Raw genomic sequence first — 21,647 nt, forward strand, 5'->3', positions numbered from 1 at the left:
TTTAATCCAAAATTGGCACATGTGATCCAGAAAGAGATGATGCGGTGGCCTAGTGATTTGGCAAAACACTTAAAGGATTTTTGACTCTTTTTGAGTTCAAACGAAGTGAAGTGAATACTGATATTTTCAGATTTCCCGATTCCCGAAAACGTGTAAGCCTTCCGTACAAAAGTAAATTGTTCATATAAAACTTGAGCAAATTTCTATTTATTTGAAATGGCTGTTGTAAGTAAATAACTCAAATATTTATTTATTTTCTTTGCATCGATTTTATTTTGTTTTTCATTATTAAACTATTTTGATGTCTTAATATTCTTTTTAAATTGGTATCGTGTGATCAATGTATTTTAGTAATGACTGTATGATAATTATCTAGGTAATAAATATTATCGATCGAAAAGAAGTTTTTTTTTTTAAGTAACGTAGAAAAATACTGAACTTTTTTTCGTGTCTTATTTTTTTTGTCAAGATTGAAATACTATTCCACAATACACCATGCATTGCTTCTTATACAGTGTGGTAATGGAGCTTACTGTAAAAGATAGTGATTTAAGGCACGTGCAAGGAAGTGTATCTTTAGAATATAATGATTATTTCATACATTTAAAATTAGATCTAGTTACTTCAAGTGTGATTTCTATTCAATTATAGATTGCTACATAATTAGGCTTAGTTACAATAATAAAACATAATTAAAAATACTTTGACTATAGTGAGTGGAGATTTTAGAGCTCGCATACAGGTGTTTTGACGTTACAGGGGACACTTCGGAATTTATAACCGTTGTTGAACAGCCGACCCAATTTCATGGGTTTACAACTACTTACGTTCAACTCCGTAGCCTTGTAATTTTGAACCAATCCAGAAGACAAGGAAACTCCTGGATCANTTTTTTCCAATGGCAGGCACTGAATTTGAATCTTTGCCTATACTATGCCAGAATTGTTGCTCATTTCGCGTTACCCAGCGGGCACCTGTGAACCAAAGTTACGGAGGCGAGCAACATTGCCCATGTCACACTGCCACAAACCCGTTTATAGGGTGGGCCACATTCACACATCATGGCTGGCTACAAGTTAAACCTTTCGAGTTGATCCCTTTCTGTTATTTTTTTTTTTAGTTTGTTTGCGGGCCACTGCCTGGAAGTTGACAAGGCTTGGCGATTAGGGGAGTTTTTAGTTTCCTGATCTGTGCTAGAATTATTGCCAAGTCTTGGCATCTTCCGGGTAGCAGCCGTGAGAAACTAAAAGAACATCACAAGAAAAGAATCATCTCAAAATGTGTAACTCGTACCACAACAGATCGCGATAGAAAAATATCCCTTGCTATTAGTTATAGATTTCATACAGGAAACTTGAAATAGCTTCATAAAAACTGACCAACTTGTAGCCATCGTTGGACAAACTTGTTCTTTTTTCTTTTTTTTTTTTAATTGCAAGTTTCGAATTTACTTTGGCCCTTAACAGTTGTAGTTGATGTGAAAGATCCGCTACACTGGTGCAATGTTAAGGATTTTGGTACAAATTTATTGTATTACTTTCCAATATTTGTACACATTGTGATGCTTTGTCACATAAATTATTTATACGTTTATATTTCAGTTGTGTGATTTTAAGTGATGATTAAGCAATTATATTCTCTTATGATAAACTCAGTCCTCTGTTACCATTCTAAACGAAAGTTAGGAATTGCTAAAAAGTTTAACAACCAAGTGTGTTTTTTTTCCTTAGAAAAAACCATTAAATAACACTTATAATATTATATGTAACAAGTAAAAGGAGGGGAACAATAATTAGAATTACTCCAAGATAATTAATGCATAAGCAAATTTTTTATTAAAATGTTTCCAACCTGTTAAAGGTGTTAATTGAAGTTTATCAATGAAAATGTTCTAATCAGGGTTGGCAAGGTTTAGGACAGAATGGATTAATCCACATTTAAACTGTCCTGTCCAAATCCCTTTTACTCAAATTATGTTACAATTTTATTTGAACAACATTTAAAAGGTAAAATAAGCATAGAACTAATAACATATTGATAATTAAATCTACTAGAGAATATTTGTTTTTATTAAAGGCATAATGTTTCATTAATATTGTTTGACTCTTCAACTTAAACATTAAACAAAGGATTATTAACCAGTAATCATGTTCAATTGGTCCTCTCATTCAATAGTACATAACTGAAGCTTGACCTTGCCATACAAGTTAAGCTATTAGGGGGTTATTCATAAACAGGTTTATTTATCTATAGTACTATTCAAGAATACTTTTATTTCATTCGTGTTCTATTCTTTTAGCATAGTGGTGATACATCACCAACGTCAGTAATTGAAACTGGTTGAATGCCCTTCAAAACTGTTAACACATTTTTCAGTTATTTTGTATTTCCAATTTAAACTAATATATTTTTATTTAAAAATATATTTTTTAAATAAAAACATAAACATATATTTTATTTTTTTTAAAAAATAGATGTCTTTTTTATCATCCTGTGATGCAGAAGTTTTACAAAAAATATAGTGAAAAATAAAAGGTTAATTTTTAAACAAATTTAGTACTTTTTTTAAAAACATTATTTATCAGTATTAAAAGCATATTTATATTTAAAGGATTAGGTATTCACTTTTGTTGGTCAATGAACTGTGGAGCTTAAAAAATTATAAACCTTTTCCTATTATATTATATAATTTTCCTTTAATAAGTTAAAGTGAATTGTATGAAAAATATCAAATATTTATTGATGCATACAATTATTATGTATACAATGGTCACACCTATAGAATTTTTACCTTTTACCAAAGTTCAAGGTTTTGGACACTTTAAGGCAGTTTTATCCAGTTTAGGACAGTAAAACCCATGTGTCCTGTCCAAAACCCCAACCCCGATTCTAATCAAGAAACAGCAAAACGAGGCAGTCTGTGCTAAAAAAATTGAGATTAGAAATAAAGATAAAGAGCTCTTAAGAAATCTTGAGTCAACATTTGAAAACAACTTCTTCCCTCCCCCTGAAACAAGTTTTATTCTGTGGTTACTCATTTTCTTTTAGAAAGCTGCATTTAGAGAATAGAATATTGTAAAATTAACAAGTTAACATTCCATGAAGTATACAGAATCGGTAAGATTTGGCAGTCTGTCATAGAAGGTCTTCCAAATGTGTTGCCCTACGTAATATTTGCAGATTTTGTTGATAAGGTTACAAGTGATTGAAATTTTTATGCAAGTAACATGTCAGAAAAATCAAACTACTGTGTGTGGTTTTAAAATGTGATGATATTAGTTTTAATCTACAAGCTATAGGTTTTTTTTAAATGACATTTTTAGCTTATTATTTTGTTCAAGTGTCAAAATTTAAAAGCATGTGTAAAGAGGGTTTTGTAAAAGTTGTTTAATTCTGACTTGACAAGAGCACAGCGGAAAGAAAGCTGACTGCGAATTAATGAGAGACACTCCGTGGTTTAACTTTTTTATATATATTTTTTTTTCTGTATTAACTATATGGAGCCTTTGTTACTATACTTTTCTTGTCTATTTTTTTACTGTAAAATAAGACAGATAGCTGGCAAAGTGTTAAAAAATCTGTGATTTCTAAGTTTTTTTTTTCAGAAGTTAAGTTTTATTTAAATTGTGTTATTCAAAACTCTTTTTAAATTAATTTTTCAAAATCTTTTAAAAGAGTATCTAATGAACATTATTCAAGTTTTTTTTTCTCCTTCTGTTTTTGAATAGCTGAATGTTTCTAGTTATAACTTACCCTTTACTCCATACTAACAATGCAGTTTATTGTTTTGGTTATTTAATGTTTTTTTTTTATGTTGCTATTTAGCCTCAGAATAGTTGATATTCGGCCAAATTGCTCTTTGTTACATTTCTAGTTCTTATGATATGAGAAATATGCTCTTGGCAATTCAACTTTAATGTGCCTATTCGAGCTGTTTTTAGAGCCCTGATGTTTCGTGCATTATGAGAATTTCGAGCCTCTCTCTTGGTGCAGCTATTCTTTCCTACATAAATTTTTAATTCTAATGTTTTTAAATTTTAATGTAATATATATAACAACCGGATCTCGAAACACATGGTTTTGTCGTCCCCTACGCCCGACAGTTACAGTAAATTACTGCTTGAGAAAATCGCATTGTTTGCGCATTATAGACTCCTGTCACAAGTCTTACCATGAATATAAATTATCTAAAAATGCAAAGAAAGCAGTCAACTTACTAAGTTTTATGAGGTATTTATTGTTGTAGGGTAGTGACTCAATCACTTTGAACATTTACATGCTTATATTCTTATTAAAGTTATATTATTGTATGCATATATTTATTTTATATCTTATAATATTAAAAATAGTCATGAGTTTAAAAAGATTTTACTTGGATAAAGATATCATACAATTATGGTATATCTGCATTTTAGATCCATAAAAAGAAGTTACCAAAGCCTGGTCTGAAAGGGAAAGGCAAAAAAAAGAAATTGCAGCCCAAAAAGTTCACAATTGATACCAGTCATCCTGTGGAAGATGGTATTATGGTCGCCACCGATTTCGTAAGTTTTAAATTTTGTTATCTTTTGTAAATAGAATTATTATTGTAATATTTCACCTCTTTTTGTGAAAGTTTTTAAATTAGTGTGTTAATGAAAAGACATACCACAACAATTTTGGAGGTAAAAGAAGAGAGAAGAAAACGTGTTTCTAAAATCACTACACAGGAAGGTCTTTTATCCAAAATCGGCGGGACTTTTGCGGATTTTGTCGTATGATGGGTCTTCTGCCGTGTAAACAAGCTCGAAACAAATCTTATTTGATGAAAAATGATCAAGAAACATATTTTTTTGATTTTATTATTAGAATATTTGGTCAGCAATGTTTGAAACGCTAAATAAATGATACCTCATTTTATTTTTGAAAAAGAAAAATTTGCAAGTTTGGATATAATTATTGCAAGTAAATAATAAAATTCCATATAAAAATAATATTTTTCAGAAAAGTGTTCACAGAAAATTTCATTACACACCATGTGTATATATAAATATTTACCACAGCTTCTTTTTTGCTTTTTTTCACACCTGCTATCAGTAGCCACCCTAAAAATGTGTGCTTGTGTCTAAATATAATAGGGTAGTAGTATTTGATTGTGACTATGTTGCTAATTCGTTTTTATCAGTTTTAAATATTTTATTCACTTCTTTCCGTTTTATATTTTTAAGGAAAAATTCTTGCACGAGAGAATAAAAGTCAATGGCAAGACCAACAATTTGGGTAATGCAGTTCAAATTGAAAGAAGCAAGTCGAAAATAGCAGTAACAGCAGACTGCAGATTTTCTAAAAGGTATGTTACATTTTTCTGCTGTCGATTATCCATTTTATTCACTATATTTTAAAGTACATGCAAGTTTTGTTAGTCGCTACTGAAATAAGTCATCCTTGAAATGCTTTGTTCAAAATTCTTTAAGAAAATATCATTAAAACAAAACTTTTAAAAACCACCTTAATCCATAGTAAAAATTAATATTAAACTCTTGACTTATCAAGGAGTAAAAATAAAAAATAAAAACTTGTTTGTTAAAACTACATAGGTCTCCCTATGAATATATATAGAGAGAAAAGGGTACTTCCTTGTAGAAAAAGGCAATTAACACCATAAAAATGTATGCAAATGTGTAATAACTAAATTTGATCATTAACAATTTTTCATTCATTATCTAAATACGAGAAAAAAATTTAGTTTATGAATAATTCAAGGCAGTCTAAAAGAGAATCTCTATGCGTACGATTTTAGAAAATTATTAGAAAATAAACATTTAATGGGGTATTTTTTTCTAAAAGTATTTATTTAAAATCACTTAGAAATTTTATTAATACACCCCCTTGGAAAAACAAGGAAAATTATAAAAGTTAAACCAATTGAGAATAATACTTATAATATACGAAAGTAAATGTTTGTTGTAGTAGGAATTAAACCTATAAACATAGATAATTTTTGTGTGCAATTGTTATTGTAACAAACAGTTAATGAATTTTTCTTAGAAGTAGAATATATATAAAAGGGCAGTGTTTAAGGATAGTGGCTTATTTTTACAAATAGCGCAAAGAAACGTTTCTAAAAACATTTAGGGAGAATGCTTAAAAGTATGTGGATTCTTAGTTGGATCTTTACTATTAAATTTTAACTTAATGGTACATTGCTCAGAATCAAATATTTTAAAAGGGTAATACTAAAGTGCATTTCTTTGCATTTCAATGGTGTTATAAAATCTGATTGAAAGCAATGGTATTTTTTAAACTTTGAAAATTTGTAAATTAACTACCAAAAATAACAAACAGCTCAGCATACAAATTGATTTGGATCAAGTGATTGTTCAAATGGAAATTCTTCTTTCATAATAGCCTAGTATTTAATGATAGGATTTTTAATCAAAACTTTCAGGACCGAAATCAGTAACACTAATGCCGTAAAACAAGGAAGAACTGTTAAATGCGATCGAACCAACAGAAACTTAAGTGCACTTTTTCCACTTTGGTTAGTAAATTTATGTTGTGATTTGAGATGCAACGTACATCAGCAAAGTGTTATTTGGAAAGTATTTTACTACAAAGTTTTTTTGGGGGAGGATTTGAATAGATTTAATAAAGAATAATTTAAAAGCATATTTTTTACTAAATACTTCAAATATCGCAATACTATTTTTAGAAATTATTTTTACACATATTTGTCAAGTTCTAAAAATTTTAATTTATATTCAGAAAGAAAAACTTGAAATTTGGAAAATTGAAATTAGATTACTTTATACCAAATCACAAGTAATGTAATGCTGATTTTTTTAAAAATTATATTCAAGCAAGTCAGTTTCGTTTTTTCACTGCTTTGTCTTAAAATTTATACTTTTATTCATTTTCGGTTATTTTTCTGTATTAATTACAACAAAGCATTTCTAATAGACTTTATTCTTTTATAGTGGCTTTTTTACTTGTATGGTTCATATTTCTGTTTTTATCAGTCTTTTTATTATGCCATCATTTTAAGTTAGTATCTAATGAATGTTATTCTTTTATGGTCACTATTTTCTAAAAATACAGCAGTGTGGAAAAATTAAAATTTAGAACGATTTTTGTTTTGCTTTCTATCTAACCTTTTTTTTTTCACTAAACTTTTGTTTATGATAGCTCTGTATCTCTAAAAGTATTTTGGTTATCTGTTTAACATTTTAAGGATTGTTTTTTTTCCCTCAAAATATAATATTACTTTTAGCTTTAAGGTTTTATTTTATAATTGACTTTTTTTTCTTCCAATTTCTCTTTTATTTGACTTAACAACTTTATTTTATTTTTTCCTTTTACCCCATATCAATATTACTTCTAAGTAATGGGTCTTTTAGCTTTTTGATAATTTTTTTTTAAACCTCTAATTTTTTATTTGTTTCAGTAAATAGTGTATTTTCTGCCCTACAAAACCATATAAACAGCATTTCCGTCTCATTTATGTTTTGTTTGGCAAAAAAAACTAATGAAATAATAATCTTTTCTTCTTCACAATTTAACTAGCCTTAAGTTAAGAATCAAAGATGCTATTATATCAAACCAAATATTTTCTAACAAAACTCTTAATGAATTTAAATAAACTATTTTATTAAAGCAGACGTGCCAACCTAGCAAAATTAATATTCAGGAGTTTCCCTAACAAGAATTCAGAAGATTTCAGGAGGGGTAAAAAAAAGTGCATGGTATGCAACATTTAGCACTTGTAAGGAATTTTAAGTAAAAAATTTATTAAATATAAGAATGCAAGAAATTTTACACACTAATAGAGCAATAATTGTTTGTTTAAAAATATTAAATGGAAATAAAATAATTAAACACAGATTTAGCAACACAAAACTATATTAGGTAGATACTCTTTAAATANAAATTTTTTTTCCGGATTATCTGGATACCAGATAAATGGTTCTCTACTGTATGCATGAAAAAAAGAGTTGCAGACTTAGCTCTCCGCAATTAAGTCTTGCTAAAGTCATTGGTACATGATTTGTTGAAATTGATCCATACTTCCGTTTCGGCTTGAGACATCCTTGAAAAAAAATTTTTTTTAAATATACGAAGACTAAACGAATAATTGATATCACGTTGCTAGTTTACGAGCTTATTGCCAGCCGTGGAAAAATATGCATTAAAAACTAAAAACAGCAAGATACAATATCAATTCCAACTATCGAGAGTACGAGTTTCCCCACTCCTGAACGGACGTCACTCGATAACGACATGTGATGTCATTGCATTCAACTCCACACGAAAGAAGATGAAGATTTCACCCGCCCCCAGTGTAAGGGGGCGGGTGAAATAGGAGTGTTAAGAGGTAACGTTGAAGAGGGGGGGAATAAAGCATGTTCAGCTACGCTTCAGGCAGATGGTAGTTTGATAAGAGGGGATGGAATTCAAGCTGAAATAAAAACTTACTTTCGCGGAAAAATTAGGTAATTTTGAGTTTGGCCGTCGATCGCAGTGAAATTCGGGAGTTTTTCAAATCAATTCCGGGGGGCGGGAGAATAACTCAAAATGCGGGAGAGTTGGCACGTCTGTTAAAGTTGTCCCTTTAGGTTGAACAGGAAAGGTCACGTGAGTTCCGTTCCATCTTACATTGGAACCTCCCACAACAGTTCCATTGGAACCGTTGTGGGCGATAACGGTAGAATAACCCTGTCTGATACAGAATATCTATAGAATGCAATTCTTTATGAGCGACGCTAGTATTCTCAATGTAAATAATGAAATGTTTATAATTAAGTAGGAACTTTTTAACTTTATTTTCGAATTTCAAAAGCTAAACAAACCATTGCTTGTTATTTCTTATGCTGCAACAACAAAAAAAAATCTGTAAATAATAAACACCAAAGTGCACATTGTGTTTTTAATTTGTAACTAAAAATTATTTTCTAAAAACTGTTTCAAGTTAATTTTAGCATGTTTAGTTGGTAAGTTTAAAGATAAGTGGAATGATCTAATATAAACACGAATTTCATCTAAAGCAATAGCCCCAAGTTTCAAGATTTGCTTCTATTAATGAATTTCTGCTGTATCTAATTGTTTGTAGAATAAGCATAAAATATCTGGTTAAGTTAGAAACGCTAGTAAGGTTAGAGTTATGTTAGTGGAAGTTATTGGTCGTTAAATCTGAATTTCTTGTCTAGATATGAAAATCGTTTACAGTTATTTAGCATTTAGAAATAGCTGAGAATTCTTTAATTAAAATAAGGGAAATAATGATTCTCCTGGACTAACAACAGTTATGGCCCAGTTTTTAAGTTTAGAAAAGAGCCTAATATTTTTGTCTCTTTGTGGAATGTTTTTATTCCCATAAATGCTAACATCTATACAAAGTTAGTAGGAGGGTAAAGTTTAAATTTTGCCACTGTTATTAAAAACTTGAGCAGTGATATAGCTGTTGTCAGTAAGGCCCCGATTTTGTTGCCTTATGCAGTTAAGTTTTGAGTGTTTTCTTTATTGCTTTTTTCTCTTTTGCTTTGTGTAATTTTTATTACATTAAATGCGCGGCAAAAAGGTTTTCTTTGTTGTTTTACCCTATACGTGGCTGCCAACTCTACTGGATTTTCCAGTAGACTGCTGAATTTTTTTCTCCTAGTCTGCTGATTTAGTTAAAATTCTCCTGGTTTTTGTACATTTTAGAAAATTCTCTAAAATTGAGTAAGTTTCCTAAAAAAAATCCCTATTGAAATAAAAATTTTGTATTGATTATTGCTTACTTGCTAGAATATTTAATTAAATATTATACATAATGAAGCAAAACTCGTTTATAGAAATTAGTTCAGAACATTTTTTTGTTCTGAAATGTTCAGTTTTATTCAGCACTCTTTTTAAATTAATTTTAAAAAAAGTCTTGTAACTATCTTTGAATTAAATACCTATAACTATTTTAAATTATGAGGGAACATAATCCATATCATTTCAGGTATGTTTAATTTCAATCATAATTGGAAAGTATTAGTTTTTCTATTTTGATGACTATAAAAATCCCTAATATTCCCTATGGGTAAAATTTTAGTACATTATGCAACAGTTAATCATGAACTTTATATTTCATAAAATCAACTGGATTTTTTCATGTCCATGTTTTTCATATCTATGCCTATTTAAAACTTTAATGAATGTAAAATGTGTAGTACATTATTTTATCCTATTTTAAATATTTGCTCAAATAGCTGAGGAATTTTTTTTATGAGCATTTTTAGGTCATCTAAATCCAGTCTCTAGTTATTAGAAATGTTTTTTTTTATAATATATATATCTATATTAAAATTGTATTTTAGGTACATTAAATATCTGACTAAGAAATATTTGAAGAAACACAATCTGAGAGACTGGTTGAGAGTTGTTGCCAATGGAAAGGAATCATATGAACTTCGCTATTTCCAGATCAATAATGACGAAGAAGAAGATGAGGAAGAAAATGAATAAAAATAAAATATTACTTTGAAATATAAGCATTTTTTACTTATTTGGCCTCTATATTTTCTCTCACTTTTAACTTGCCCCATTTGAATGCTTTTTTATGACTTGATTTATCTGAACAACTTCTTCTCAAAAGCAAATATAAAACTATTTTGAATTTAACTGCTAATGTAAACACAAATTATTTAAAAAGGACATCATAGTAGCTGGTTTCATTTGATTTGTACTCATTGAAGAAACTCCAAAATAATTTTATGCCAACCTTGCTTGCTGTCGGTCAGAGCAAGGCTAACTGCCTTTAGTTCAAGTTATCTTCAATTTAACGAAAGTAAGACAAATTCTATACTACAAGCATATTAATGTGGGTTTTAAATGTTAACATGCCGTTGCATTGTTCCTCCTAAAATATCTTTTAAACGTGAATCTGGTCCTCTAAGAAGAGTCATAATACAGGGGTGATTGCATTCCAGGTATTAACCCAGTAATCCTGGTTTCTCGTGTCATTTTTCAAGGATTAAAAGCGGGACATGCTTAAAAAAAAGTACTTCATTTCACCTTTTCAAGGATGAGATTCTTTCTTTGCCTATTGTGCTTAGGCTGAGCTCGATTCGGTTGGAAGGATTCTTGCACTCTGTTTCATTTTTCATGAGGCTTTCAATTTGAGGCTCGACCTTCTGGAGAACGCGACCTTTATCAATTCAGAGATTTCTTGCTCCAACACTTCGTTGACAGTGTGCGAGATCCAGGGTCGTTGATGTAGGATCTTTTCTCAACTTTGCATACAAGATTCTGGAAGTTTTACGGAAAGACCGCCACTCTATCATCACAGCAGCTAGGTCCGAACTTTGACCATAAGAAAATGGTGGAAAGTATCCTGCAAGAAATCCACAGTTCGAGAAAAGGCAGAGAGAACAGAAATGGTGAAACAAAATGATAAAGTTGCAGTCTGGGTAGCAGGGTTTGTTGATTTAGATCAACTGATTTATATCAATTTTAAAATCAATATATATATTGATTTTAAAAGTTAAAAAAAATTATTGATACTTTTATTATTTTCTTTTCTTAGTTTTAAAATTTATTTCATATAAATTGCTGTGTTAATTAATTTTAGTTACCGAAATTACTTTCTTGGTGTGTGTTAAATTCCAACACATTTGAAATTACATTTTTAGAAATTTTTGATTCTTGAGATTGAAAGTACAGATTAAAGTACACATTTAATGCTGTCTTATTATAGACTTGCGTAGCTGTAGAAAGTAATTAATAGACATGAATTTTGAAAGAAAAAAAATGCAAATAATCTTAATTAAAATTCTACCTTTTGATTGAATCATCATGGAATTAAAATCTACATTATATTTCATTGGTAGAAAATGTATATTTATAAAGCTTGAGGTTATATTAAAAAGAAATTACCCTAATACGCCACAAATAGAAGGGGAAAAGAGGCTAATGAATTCAGATATTTTTTCCTGATATAGTGTCATTCTTCCCTTTCCAAGTCTATTTGAGGCAGTAGAGTTATTAACTGGTATTTTTTTTCTCATAATATTTTTACAGTATCTTTGACATTATCAGATTTTCTATTAAGACATTTTGTGAAAAAAAAATTCCAATGAGTGCATAGATTTTTGATTTTTTGCTGATCTATTTTGATATAGAATTAAAATGAATATTTTAATATAAAAATATTTAGATTTAATATTTATTTATTTTTTGATGAATGACTACATTTATAAACGCAATCTGTTACATTTATTTTGTCATATTAAAAATCAAGAGAAAAAAACACAATTTTAAATTAAAATTATGGTTTGCTAATTGAAACTAATAGATAAAGAGTCTGTCCAAGCCCAATTTTTGTGTTTCGTAGGAAACGAATAAATCCATATTTTTGTGTTGATTTTTTTTTAATTTTCACAAAATAAATACCTCTCAGAAAAACCTAGATAGACCACTTTCATTAAATACTCTATTTCATCTAGTCTTCAGATTTCAATTATGCATTTGTTTCAAAATGGTTGCTCTGTATTGTAATGAAAAATTAATATTAGTAAGTTAGAGCTTCTAAAATATTGTTATAATATTAATTTAATTTTGATTCATTTATAAAGTATTTTTAATCATAAGTCAAAAAAATCACGAACCCTGCCGGGTAGGCATGCAGGTAAAAACTGTCCGAAACGTGAGGATAGTGAAGATCTTCACCATAACAAGAAAACAAATTGGTGGCCAGAAATCCTAAATCAATCTCTAGTTTACCTGTATTTGCTAACATTAAAATATGGCAAAAATACTTATTCCTCGACAGTGCTATATCCAGCACTCTGGTATGCTGAGTGTTAATAGTTTTTTTAAGTAATTATAAATAATGGTTTGAAAATATTTTTTAGATTAAGACTTATATTTCATACTCAGCTGAATGTAAGTGCTTATATTTCTTTCCTTTTTTTTACTTGCATGATTATGTATCGAAACTTTACTCATAGTCTAAAAAATATCGCTACGGATTCTCACACACAATTTTCACTTGTCCAGGGATGAGATTTTTTAGCGGATTTTCGCCTTTTTTGCTTATGTCTCTTGAATTTCAGCCTTTTTATCAAAAACTCCAATTATCGAAAAGTTTTTTTTTTTTTTTCATATAAATATTCCGCATTTTCTGAAAATTCAGCCGTTAAAATGAAATAATTATATTTCTTTTCGATTTCCAAAGATAAACAGAAAATTCAAACTACGTAGCTGCCAACCTTTCCGCATTTTTACCAGATATCTCATATTTTCGTAAGTCAGGCGTCACTGCATTTTAATATCAAATCTTATTCACCTGATTTCGATTCTTATTCATGCAATTTCAATATTTACGAGGTTCAAAATCCAATATCGCTATTTGTATTTGCGCTTTTTAAATTCCTATGCAGTGATTCGTATTCACGTGAGTTTAAAATCCAATGTCGTGATTCCTTTATGCGGTTGTAATATCAAACAACAATTTTCGTATTTACAAGTGATTTAAAAATTAGGCTTTGGGTGCGTATTCAGTTAATTAGAAATTATGCATCGTGATTCGTATTTACGCGATCTAAAAATTAGGCATGATATATATAGGCATTACAACATCAGCCGAACTGGATGAGAATATGTTGCTGATTATTTTTGCTATAAATCACGTATTAGAAATTTTTAATAAAAAAAAAAATGGAATGTTAATGTATGTTCTCAATAGATTAGTGTGCTAAACTAGGCAGTAATAATTTACTCCTTTGTGACTCAAGAAAAATATAATTTCCAGCTTTATTTTTTCAATTTGTAATTTTACTTTTTGCAAAANAATGACAACTAATACACAAGAAAAATATAATTTCCAGCTTTATTTTTTCAATTTGTAATTTTACAAAGTCTTAAGGATCGATATAATTATACCTATATAAATAAATTAGTACATAATAATTATCTTGAAGCGTCTGAAATTTATTATTAAACGATTGATTTACTCCCGTGAAAATTCAGCTTTTTTGGCCAATTTCATCCCTGCTTATCTGATAATACATTGTTTTAATAAGCCACAAAGTAGCAAATCACAATGCTAAATTTTTATACCTTTGCATATAGAAGTACATCCAGAGAAAGTACGTTTTTGTGTCTGGTTTCGTAACTTGAAATATCATCTCTACTAATTAATTAGCATATTTGAGGTCATCCTTTCGAACCATTAGGATTTAGTCCTGGATCATGAAGATCAGATCAAAAGTTAAAAGATCAGATCAAAAGGTGCTTCGTTGGCTCATTATATCGATTCATATTATTTTATGGAGCAGCAAAGTGGTGAATCTAAGCACGATTTCTGCTGATCCGAACAATATTATAACTTAAAATATTGATAACTTGGATATAGAGAGAGCAATGACGCCGAATGTTCAACCTTAGTTATGTACTGGCTAGCATGAAATATAAAAATAGAAGTTTTGGGAAGACAATTACATTTTTCAATGAGTAAAATTTAGAAGTTTGTTGTTACGAATATTCTAAGTTATTTTTTTACGATTAAGAAGTGTCACCCGTAACTCAATTTCGGAAAAGTAATCTTGAAAAAAAAAAACCTTGAATTGTCACAACGCTGTAAAGAAATGCTTTTTATTTTAAATTACAATATTTATATCAGAAAATTATAAAATCTACATCAAGAATCCTAAATGTTGATTTGGGAAACGTGACTAAGTATTAAAATTGCAATTAATGTTTCAAAGAGAAAACCGTTAGTTTAAGATCACCTCAAGTATTCTAGAATTAATACTCATTATAGGTATTTAATAACTTTAAGGAGTATTATCTTTTATATAACATTAAAATCCTTTTTTTTTTTTTGTGCTTTAGCAGTCGCAAACAGTTTTATAGACTCTTCAAATCGCAACGCATAACTTTTATACTAGGTGTATACGAAAAATCGATGTTTAGGATTAAAATCGCAATATTAATAGATTCCAGCACAATGCCAAATATTCAAAATGGCGAAAATTCTCCAAACCAGAAGATTCAAAATGGCGGATAAATCATATGCATGTAAACGTCTCATTAACAGGATTTAGAAAAAGTTTCAAAATTTCGTTTGATTATAAGTTTTCGTTACATGCAGTTCGCGATTCAATGGCGGAATTCTGCGATAGTCGCGGAAAAATCGCATGCCCGATTTCCTGTTTTTAAACCCTCTCTCTGGGTTGAAAAAAGAAGTTTGAACGAAAAATCGACATTTTGACCTCCAAATTGTATTTGAAACAAGGCTAAATAATCGGAATAAATGCGATTTAATCGAAACAGTTATCAGCTATGAATTGGTATCTTTTCATTTTTACTTTATTCACTCACTGTACCTGAAATTGTTCATGATGACAGTCAGGCCCGTCCAGAGCCGTTTTTAAGGATGGGCCCAGTGGGCCCTGGCCCAGGGCCCCGAGTTCGAATGGGGCCCCCGAAAAGTCTAAAATCTCATTGCATTATTTTTTTTTTTTTAATTCCAACTCATTTATTATTTATAACTTAAGAGGGCCCCAACTTACATTGTCGGATACTTTTCAAAATCTAATTGAAGTGTTTACAAATATAAAATAATTGTTACTCTTCACTTTTCTAACTAAAACAGCAATAAAACGCTCGTTCCACTAATGAAAATATCCCCACCTTCATAGCTACCACCCACAGACAGAGTTGTCAAATAGCCTTCTCACTTTACACTATGAGAAAATGTTTTTAGCTTCTTTATATTGCCTTGGGGCTCTTTTTTCCTAACTTCGGAAATATCAGATATCCACAGAAACACCCTTTTGTCTAATTTCAGCTCATAAATTTCTAGGAAGAAAAAGTTTCTAGGGCTGTAAATAGGGGTAGGNGGGGGGGTTAAGTTTATTTTGCCGACTGATATATATACGTCGGACTTCTATTTAACGAACTTACATTTTGCAAATTTTTCGAAGGAACTAAGAACATTTTGGAAATTTCTTCGTAAAATAACTTCCAAATAGCGAAGTGAATTTTCCCTTAAACGAACTTTTCTTTGTTCCACGTTCCGTATTTCCTGAAATATTTCAGAACATTTCAAACTTGTTAACTCATTTTATGAGAGAAATGACCTTGAATTGATTATCGAAGCCACTTAAAGCAGTAAAAGCAGCACACTAAAAGCAGTAAAATCCCGTTTCCTTTTTGTTTGCATTTCAAAAAAAAACTCTGACAAAATTGACGAATATTATCTGTAAGAATTAAACTTAAGAACGCATGTGGCAATGTTTGTTTAAAATTAAAATTACCGGTATAATAGATGCAACAATAATTTGATACATAAATTTTGCTTTATTTGGTTGAAAATGTATGTAGCATGATAGTGTAACACTGGATGATGTTTTTCTCTATTCTTGCTTTCCATGCAGATTTCTTTTATATGGTTACGATTTATAAAATAAATAGCAGATACTAGTTTACAAGATAAAGGTGTATCAATTGCTATTTTAATTATGTTTAGTGTTTATGAGTTTGAAACCTGTTTTGTGTCGTTTAAGTATTTCAAAAGGTGATTTTCTGTTTAACGAATTTCCCATATAACGAACTTATTATCGGGATTTAGCTACTTCGTTAAATAGAGGTCCGACTGTATATATATATATATCTATATACAGTCAGACCTTGATATAAAGTCATCCGCATATAAGGTCACTTTTCCAAAGTCCCGGCTCACTGAATAGGAATTCTTTGTTACAGATAATCGGTTATCGCTTATAAGGCCATTTTTATCTGAGGCGAGGGAAGCTCTTTTCTAATACAATCCTATTTAACTTCCTTACAAGCAATTGCACCTCTCGAGTTCTAGGAAAATGTTGCAGCCAATGAACAAGCTACAATTTCTGAAATTGTTTCACAAGTTGTGAACAGGGATTACAATAACAGTCATCCTGAGACTGTGTAGCTGTAACCCAAGTGGAAGCCTTCAATGCAATAAATGTCATACGAAATATTTTTGCAAACCATGAAGAAGCTGAGGAACATTTTGAGAAGTTACAAAATCTATGAAACATCGTTCGAAAAATGAAACCAAAAACGAGACAAATCTGCATAAACGATTATTTTAAATAAGGTAAGATGTATGTACACTTTGAGGAAATTTGCAAACAGCCTTATTTTAAATTAAAAATTTTCTAAAAATCTAACTTTCTTTAATTCTTTACTAATTCTGTTAAAATTTATTGACTTAAATATTTAATTTATATCAGATCGTTTTCGTTTGTATTACCATTTTTAAAAAGTGAAGTGTGTTCTATTTACGTGTTTAGTTACGAACTGCTAATGAATCGGTTAAAAGGTCACCCCGCTTATAAGGTCACTTTTGCGATGTCCCTTAGGGTGACCTTATATCGAGGTCTGACTGTATAAAAAAAAGTCTGATGAGAAAGGGTCTTTTTAAGGGTTGGATTAAGGGACTTTTTTGAAATTGGGATTTTTGTGAAGGGTACTAATTTTTTTCTAGATTGATCATCTTTTCTTAGTTTTATATTTTTACGAACCCTGATTGTTAGTTTTATATTTTTACGTTTGTATAAAGAAAAAGTTAACTCGCTCTTAACTGATTCAACCTCAAATACAGCCTATTTATAATAAAGTACAAAAGCATTTTTTGCATTTTACCAGTTATTATTCAGAAACCCCATAATTTCCTAAAACAATTANTGATTATATATATATATATATATATATATATAATTTAAATGTTTTTTAATGCAACTTTTAAATACCTTTACTTTATATTTAAATAATTTTCAAAAAATAACTTAGTTATTAAAATGTATCGTTTGTTTCATCTAAAAGTTGTTACCATAAGGTAATTAAAGCATTTTAACTCAAATAATAATCCAATCATCATAGAATTTTAAAAATTATGAATTGAAGGGTAGTTAACGAATTAAATGTTTTTTAAAAAAATATTTAAAATCATTTGGAGTTGGTAAAATAATTCATAGTGGAAAAATAGCTTTTATATCAATTGAAAATATAAGTTATATAATAATTTGTGTTATTTAAACAGAATTTAACAATTTAAATAAGACATTTTGAATAATACAGTATCCTATTTAATAGGTATTCTTATTTATAGTTTTTTCCCCAATATTTTGGAAAGTAAAAGGGGGAAAAATAGGTTGCATCACCGGCACGATCATTTCATTTAAAATTTTTAATTCTTTAAAAAAGACTCATGTAAGTTCACCACTTCTTTTAAAAAATGACTTAAACCTCTAATTAAGAGTTAATATAATTCAGAGAATTATTATCTGAATTTTATGATACTTTATTAGCTAACTAAAGACTAAGGTCACTAAAAATTTTTAAATTTAAGAATGTGTCAAGGAAATAATACAAGAGAAATGATTTTCGAGATTTTGGTTTGTATTATCAGTCATCTTGCTTCGAATTATCATAAATGCTTACTCTTGGAGGGGGGGGGGAAACTAAATTTGAAAACACATTTTACAGCACGATTTGCCGAGTCGGGTCTGGGACAAAATCTCAAAAACTCAGATAACATTGAATTCCGTTTAAATCTCATCACCGATGATTGTTATAATTCTTTAACGTCGCACTAGAGCTGCACAATGGGCTATTGGCGACGGTATGGGAAACATCCCTGAGGATGATCCGAAGACATGCCTCTGCAGAGGGGATGGCACCCCCGCTTCGGTAGCCCGCGATGACCTGCACTAGATAGACATCGAGCACTTTACAGTAGAACAGTTTAACGAGGACCCATACCGCACACCCTCGGTCTCTGCGCAGACTGATCCAAGTGGTCACCCACCCGCACACTGACAGCAGCCACTGATGCTTGACTTCGGTGATCTGCTCTGAAACGTGTCTTAACGATCAGTCCACAGCGGGTCAAAAAACCGTTGCAAAATTAATAATATTAATGAAGTTAAATATTTTTATATTTACTATTTGAATTTAAAAAAAAAATGAAGAGCAATTAAGAAACTATATTTGAGCTTATGTCATATGAACAAGAAACCAAGTACTTACTGAATCCTAAATATGAAAATACAACGCTTGTCAAGAAATTACTTCGCAAAAATTTAAAAACGGTTTAAATTTATTCATCGTAATGGAAACTTTTAACAGCAACCAGACTATGCCCTTAACCAATAGAGGCTTAATTGTTCCCGTTTTATATCTGTCCTCACAGAAAAATCAGGTACTTTTATGGAACACTGTTTATTGAAGGCTCTGGAAATATATAAATTTCTAAATATTTTACACATCATGCATAATAGTTTCCTTCTTTAAAGCAAAAATGTGATTTTCTTCATTAACCTGCATAAGTTCCTTAATCAAAAACAAGTTACGGACAACTATGTTTAAACTTCATAAGACCCTAAAGACATTAACATATTATAACTGAATAAGCTACGATTTGAACGAGAATTCTATATTTCATTGCGGGGTTTATAGCAGGAGGGCCACGTAAATCTCTATTCTCCCAAACTTTTAATGAAAACAGTTATGTTTAGTGCAAAAATATGTGCCTTCAAATAAATTTATTTTATTATACAACTGGCATTAAACAGCAGACCCATTTCTGAACTTATCATCATTATTGCTCAGCTCCATAACCTTGCACATTTGAACCCAAACCAGAAGACAAGGGGACTCAAACTAGCCTTCATAGAGGACTTTTGATGCAACAAACCAGCATTTGTGTTGCATGGCGTGGATAACCATGAAAACTTCTCACGGTTAAGACGACAGTATTTTATTTTATAATCGCCGTTGAACAGCCGGCCCAATTGTTGGGTTTACGACTACTAATGTTCAACCCAATCCAGAAGACAAAGGAACTCCTAGTTCAAATTTGCCTTCGTGGAGAACTTTAGATGACACTAACCGGCATTTGCGTTACATGAAGAGGAGGATCACGAGAACCTCCCAGGGTTAGTCTGACGGAAAAGGGACTCTGAACCATGATTCATCTACCACAGAGAATATTTCACATCAGCTCTGTGGTCGGTGCAAGCCGGATGCTGAATTCGTATCGACCAGCCATTGCTGGGATTCGAACCGGGTTCACCTCATTGTAAAGCGAACGCTCTATCNGGGTTAGTCTGACGGAAAAGGGACTCTGAACCATGATTCATCTACCACAGAGAATATTTCACATCAGCTCTGTGGTCGGTGCAAGCCGGATGCTGAATTCGTATCGACCAGACATTCCTGGTATTCGAACCGGGTTCACCTCATTCTAAATCGAACGCTCTATCCCCTGAGCTCTATAACTCTCATATACCTTCTCTATTTTCTTTTTAATTGTTCAGTTCTAAATTGCATTCGCTTAGGACGCATCACCGCGGGAGAAAATTTTCGACGCTAATGAAGAGAGAGATCACGAGAACCTCCCACGGTTAGCCTGACACCAAGGGAATCTCTACCCCGTAATACCCCTGAGGATATTTTTCGTCAGCACAGTGGTTGGTACAAGACGGTTGCGGAATTCGTATTATCCAGCCATCTCTGGGATTCAAACCCGGTTCACCATATTGGAAGACGAACGCTCTATCCCTGAGCCACGATGGCTCAGGCCGACAGCATGGGGATTTTAACCCACGATCCGTCTACCACTCAGAATATTTTACGCCAGTCTGTTCGTGTACCAGGATTTGTATACACCAGCCAATTCTGGGAATTCAAACTTGAACCACCTCATTCGGAGAAAAATTCCGTATCCCTTAAGCAACCACGGATCAGTCATCTTCCATTTGACGAAAAGTGCAGAATAACTACAAGCTCCTTCAATTTAATTTTAATCTCGCCAACACATAAATCTGGAAGATGCCAATCTTTAATCTTTGCTAATTAGATTTTTTGTTTAAATGAGCCGACCGGCCTGTGTAGGGGTTAGGGAACTGTCCTTGCATCAGAAAGGTTCTGGGTTCGAATCCCGGGCAAGGCATGGATGTTCTTTCCTTCTCTGTACTATCTGTCCTTACTATGGGAGCAACGTTGGCCCACCTAATAGGGTGCCCCTGAAGGAGTGGCCAACAAATCTGTCCTTCAGGTGCCTGTATGACCTAGGTCATTATCCAGGTGGGCATTAGAAAAAAAAAAGTTTAAATGAAAAGTACTTGGAAGAACAAGGAAGTGAAAAGTTTATCTTCTCGCCTACTCTAGAAGTAATTGAACATTTCTTTGTTTGAAAAACAGTCACTATTCTAAAACAGTTCCGTTCTTCAACGCTCTTCTGAGGCTTTATCCAAAAATTAATCTTGTGCAGTTTTTTAACTTGCAGAAATTTCATCATCAGCTGATTTGATCAACATTTGAGCCTATCTTTTAAATACTTTTCTAACGTATACTCTTACGTACAGTACTTGAACTCACCATCTTTTTATTAGGAATTTAATCCGCTGCCATTTAATAATACTCGAACTTAGGATTGGTTTCATTCCTCTCTTTGAACAGAAGTTATGACTTTCCCTCCTCTTGACGTCACGCTGTACATAAATCTCGCAAGCATAGGATATTATGAAAACTTCGCATCATACTCTCTGTAAAAATAAGTTTTGACTTTTTCTTGATATTAGCTTTGAAACTTTACACAACTAACACATTATTTACGTTCAAAATAATTTTCTTGTCCATAATATTAAAAAAAAAAA

General features: G+C 31.0%; 1 protein-coding gene across 1 annotated transcript; it reads left to right on the top strand.

Moving 5' to 3' along the window:
* The first annotated feature begins 88 nt into the window (after nt 1-88).
* LOC107450368 (large ribosomal subunit protein eL22) lies at nt 89-10,493 on the top strand. Its single transcript, XM_016066132.2, has 4 exons — nt 89-225; nt 4,416-4,544; nt 5,208-5,329; nt 10,320-10,493. The coding sequence occupies exons 1-4, from the start codon at nt 217-219 to the stop codon at nt 10,465-10,467; spliced, it is 408 nt and encodes a 135-aa protein (XP_015921618.1). The 5' UTR covers nt 89-216; the 3' UTR covers nt 10,468-10,493.
* Nucleotides 10,494-21,647: the final 11,154 nt, after the last annotated feature.

This window comes from Parasteatoda tepidariorum, chromosome 4, assembly GCF_043381705.1.
Source record: "Parasteatoda tepidariorum isolate YZ-2023 chromosome 4, CAS_Ptep_4.0, whole genome shotgun sequence".
NCBI lineage: Eukaryota > Metazoa > Arthropoda > Arachnida > Araneae > Theridiidae > Parasteatoda > Parasteatoda tepidariorum.